The sequence below is a fragment of the Juglans microcarpa x Juglans regia genome, chromosome 6S, assembly GCF_004785595.1.
Source record: "Juglans microcarpa x Juglans regia isolate MS1-56 chromosome 6S, Jm3101_v1.0, whole genome shotgun sequence".
In the NCBI taxonomy this organism is placed as follows: Eukaryota; Viridiplantae; Streptophyta; class Magnoliopsida; order Fagales; family Juglandaceae; genus Juglans; species Juglans microcarpa x Juglans regia.
In genome coordinates this window covers 6,414,865-6,419,577 of record NC_054605.1, presented here as the reverse complement: position 1 = coordinate 6,419,577, position 4,713 = coordinate 6,414,865, and the positions used below count along the sequence as shown (strand labels likewise).

Sequence of the window (4,713 nt, the reverse complement as noted above, 5' to 3'; positions counted from 1 at the left end):
GAAGATGAGGAGGCCACTTTGGCATTAATCTCTTTTCCCATATCCTTATAGATAGAGGATTTGAAGGCTAGCTATTCACTTTCACACGAAGTTATGGATATATGCACCACGCTGCAAAAAGGGGAAGCAATTGTCAAGAACTATACAATGCAATAAGGCTTGTTATTAAGGAAAGGGAGGCTGGTTATAGTCTCTTCTTCTCCTTTCAAAGAAAGAATATTTCAATTTATTCAGAGCAATCCTCAAGCTGACCATGTAGTATCACAAAACCTTACATAGGGCTAGAGCAGATTTTTACTAGAAAGGGATGCGTGCAGATATTAAGAAATTTGTGAGAGAATGTGATATTTGTCAAGCTGCCAAGATTTTTACTGGTTTATTGCAACCTTTGCCTAAATCACATGGTTCTTCTGTGATTTTTTCTGTCATTGATAGGCTAACCAAATATTCTCATTTTTTTTCTCACTATCACATCCCTATACAACTATGAAGGTGGTTCAATTATTCTTTACTCGAGTCTTCAAATTGCATGGAATGCCTAAGACAATTGTGTCTGACAGGAATCTTATTTTTACTAGATTTTGTTTTGGAAAGAACATTTCAGCCTCCAGGGTACCACTTTGGCCTTTAGTTTTGCATACCATCCGTAGAGTGATGGTCAAACAAAAGCCCTTAATAAATGTGTTGAAGGGTATGTCAGATGCTATATTGGAACCAAGCTTGAGAATTGGAGTAAATGGTTAACCATTGCTGATTGGTGTTATAGTACAACTATACATTCTTCTACTTGATTAACCCCTTTTGAATCACTATATGGTTATCTACTTCCTAAGTTGATATCTCCTAAGTTGATATCATATGTCCTTGGAACTACTTCTAATGATGGTGGTTGATCAACAGTTGAAGACTAGAGAAGAACTTGCAAAAGGCAGAGCATATAATGAAGTTTTTTTGCTAACAAGAAGAGGGTGGAAAGAAAATTCAAGGAGGGGGATTGGGTTTTCTTGAGGCTGTAACCCTGCAAATAGAAAACTATAGCCATGAGGTATAATCTGAAACTGGAACCTAGATACTATAGACCATTCCAGATTGTTGCTAAGGTGGGAGTAGAAGCTTATAAACTCAATCTACCAACTTTTTCTAGGATACATCCTTTGTTTCATGTATCTTGCCACAAGAGAAAGTTGGGTCAACATATAACACCATTACCATCATTACCTCCAGTTGATCACAAGGGAAATGTACAACCAAAGCCTGAGGCTATATTGGACAGACGCATGAAGAAGTTCAGAAACCAAGTTGTAATTGAGGTTTTGATCAGATGGGGTGGTACATTGCTAGAGGATAGCACTTGGGAGTCATTGTGGAAGCTCAGGGACCTTTATCCACATCTTGTGGGCAAGGTCATTTTAGAAGAGGGGTGCTGCTACTGATTCAACCTTGTGGTCAAGGCTTTTGAATGGAGGGAGAATGTTAGGTGTATAGTGTGAATTGAAGAAAGAAGGGGAGGAAGTCATGATTGAGCAGGGTGAATAAGAAGGCTTCGAAACAATGTGTAGCTTTTAATAAAACAGGGTGTGTAAGGGCAATCGATAGACTAGGTGGAGAATTAATGAAACGGTGAGTTTTTGTAATAGTTGATGTAGTGCGTTTGTTCCTTGTTTGTTGTAACTCATACAGTGCACTTGGTTCCTACCGTTGTGTATAAATAGCAGGAAGGAAAGGATGATCAGTATCTGAAGACTTGTATGTCGTAATTCTGAGGCAGGATTTGTAACACCCCGTATTTTAGTGTATTTTTACTGAATGATTATTTTAATAATTCAAAAATTTATTCTCTTGTTTTAAAATTATCGGATATTTTAAATGGCTTATTTTTATGATCTTTAAATTGTGAAAATTAAATTTGATATGTTTTCTTAATATTTATTATTGTGATGCATTTAAATTGTTCTTTATTTTAAATTAATTGATTGTTAAATTTAATTATTTTATTTTCATTTTATCATTATGTTTAAATTATTTTAATTGATTTGCTGTTTTAAAATCTTTTTCGTTGGATCATTTTTGTGACCCAAGATGTGAAGATTAGACCTCATTTCTTTCCCTCTATTTTTTCTTTTTCCTTTTTATTTTTCTTTTCCTTCTCTTTTTCTTTCTTCTTCTTTTCTTTTTCTTCTCTCCTCTCTCCCTCTCCCGCGCGCGCTGCACCTCTCCCCTCTGCCCGTTTTCTTCTCTTCCCTAGCCCATCGCCGCCGCGCCGCCGTGGCCGGCACCACCCCTCCCATTCTCTTCCCCAGCCCGTTCACTTCTCCCATGTAAGGAGACACGAGAATCGAGATACCGGGATGATGACAACAGGGTCACACATCCCAACGTTAGTGCCAAGTGTGTGTACATGCAACAGTGTACAAAAACAATGCAGCGGATAATTAATACAACTAAGTACCAGAATTGTTAATACAATTTAAACAGTCAGTAAAAATGTTAAAAAAAATAATACAGTCATCCATAATAAATATTTACAAGTCCCAAACCAAAATGCGAGTGATCCAATCACTCCTCGGGCGGAGCCGACTCCTCAGGCTCACCCTCATCCTCCTCCGCATCAAAATCTGGGTTAACACAAAATGGTACCGCAGGTAAGTATAACCCAAATAACCACGAGACAAAAATACATTAATGCTACTAACATGCATGCATATGATGAGATATGCATTAAATCCAAAAATACTATTTTCTCCGAAAATAGATATTTTTAACACACGCCAAAATCCCATTTTGGCCCAAAAACAATACTGTCATTTTCCCAGAAAATGACCCAAATCAATAAAATCTCATTTTCCCAGAAAATGAATCACATAAAAATCTTTTATTCAACACACGCTATTTTCCCAGAAAACAGCTCATTATTCCATTAACCAATACACCATGATCTCCCCTAGGGATCATCCGCACATCCTAGCTTCGTAGCGATGCTCAGTTCCGCGCCCAGCGCGTTCGTGGCCAAGCACCCACTACGCAACGAGCGATGCCCAGTTCCGCGCCCAGCGCGTTCATGGCCAAGCATCCTCTAGCCCCCACCAGCAGAGGGGCCACGGAGTCGCCCAGCGACAACCCAGGGGATGTCACTCAGTATATTCCGCTCCCGAGTGACCAGAGGAGCTCCACCGAGATAATACCCCATCTCGGCTTGGGGTCGTGATACGCACGCACCCAAAATCCTTTAACACATGAAAACCCAGTTTTCATGAAACACATGAACATGAATGCATGTACACGAAAACTCAGTTTCCTTTACAAACATGATCATGCGTGCAATATGCCATGTACATAAACAACACCAGAACAACCAACAATTCACAATACCAACCAAACACACAACTCCGTCCATAATCCATCCGACCCCCGAACTCCTCGGATTCAGTCTGGCATGTTCAACCAGATCACAATAATATGGGTTAGTGTAAAAATACATTTAAATCACGATAGTTATTTAGCAAAATACTTACAGCGCTATAATATGATTTTCGAAGGATCACGGAGGTGCAAGAAGTTTGACTCAGCAACGTAACAGTGTAAAATACACTGTGGTCGTGGGTCTCAAAAACCTACTTTTGAATGGAGACAAACTAAGACCCGAAATTGATAGGGTATGGCCTAGAGAGGTCGGTAAAGCCAATGGTAGTGGTGGTTTGCCGTGGGTGGCAGCGCAAAGGGTGGTTTTAAGGCCAAAAAGTTGAAATCGGAGATGGGCTTGGTTGTGCTTCACCGGTGACGGATCGGAGCCGGGATTGGATCCATTGGGTTGCTAAGAGGTCGGGGATGAAGTGGTGAAGAGATGGTGGCCGGAGGTAGCGCGACGGCGGCGCACGAAGGAAGAGAAGGCCGCGGCTGGGTGTTGCGCGTGGAGGCTAACGGCAGCGATGGAGGAGCTGAGATTTACGGGGAAGGGTCGCCGGCCGATGGGGAGGTGAACGGAAGGGGCGGTGCCGGCCACGGGCGGCTCATTGTGGCAGGCTGGGTGGAGGAGAAATCGGACGGGGAGAGAGCGCAGGGGCTTCGCGCGCGGGGAGAGAAAAGGAAGAGGAAGAAATGGGGAAAAAGAAAAGAAAAAAAAAAAAAAAAGGAGAAAAAGAAAAGTGGGGAAAAGAAATGAGGTCCAATCCTCACATCTTGGGTCAAAGAAAATGATCCAACGAAAATGATTTTAAAACAGCAAATCCATTAAATTAAATTAAACGTAATGATACAATGAAAATAAAATAATTAAATCTCACAATCAATTAATTTAAAAAAGAACAATTTAAATGTACAACAGTAAATAAATATTAAGAAAACATAACAATTTAATTTTTCACAATTTAAAGATCATAAAATAACCCATTTAAAATATCCGATAATTATAAAATAAGAGAATAAATTTTTGAATTATTAAAAATAATCTTTCAGTGAAAATACACTAAAATACGGGGTGTTACATTCTCCCCCCCTTAAAAAAAGAATTTCGTCCTTGAAATTGGCAAGGTCAAACATTAAACTAAGACATGAATAAGATTCAACTAGGAGCAAACTTAAGAACATACCGCCAGATTCAATCGAACAGATACGGTTACTACTCTCTCATGACAGCTTCTCTCTCCCAAGAGAAATCCTGAGCCATCAAATCGCCCCGCGACACCTTCACCAAAGGTATTGTCATAGACCTTAACC

At 40.0% G+C, this 4,713-nt stretch overlaps 1 protein-coding gene across 1 annotated transcript; it reads left to right on the top strand.

The window, feature by feature from the left end:
- Window positions 1-1,040: 1,040 nt before the first annotated feature.
- Window positions 1,041-1,433, top strand: LOC121236566. Its single transcript, XM_041133014.1, has one exon. The coding sequence runs from the start codon at window positions 1,041-1,043 to the stop codon at window positions 1,431-1,433; it is 393 nt and encodes a 130-aa protein (XP_040988948.1).
- The last annotated feature ends 3,280 nt before the right edge of the window (window positions 1,434-4,713 follow it).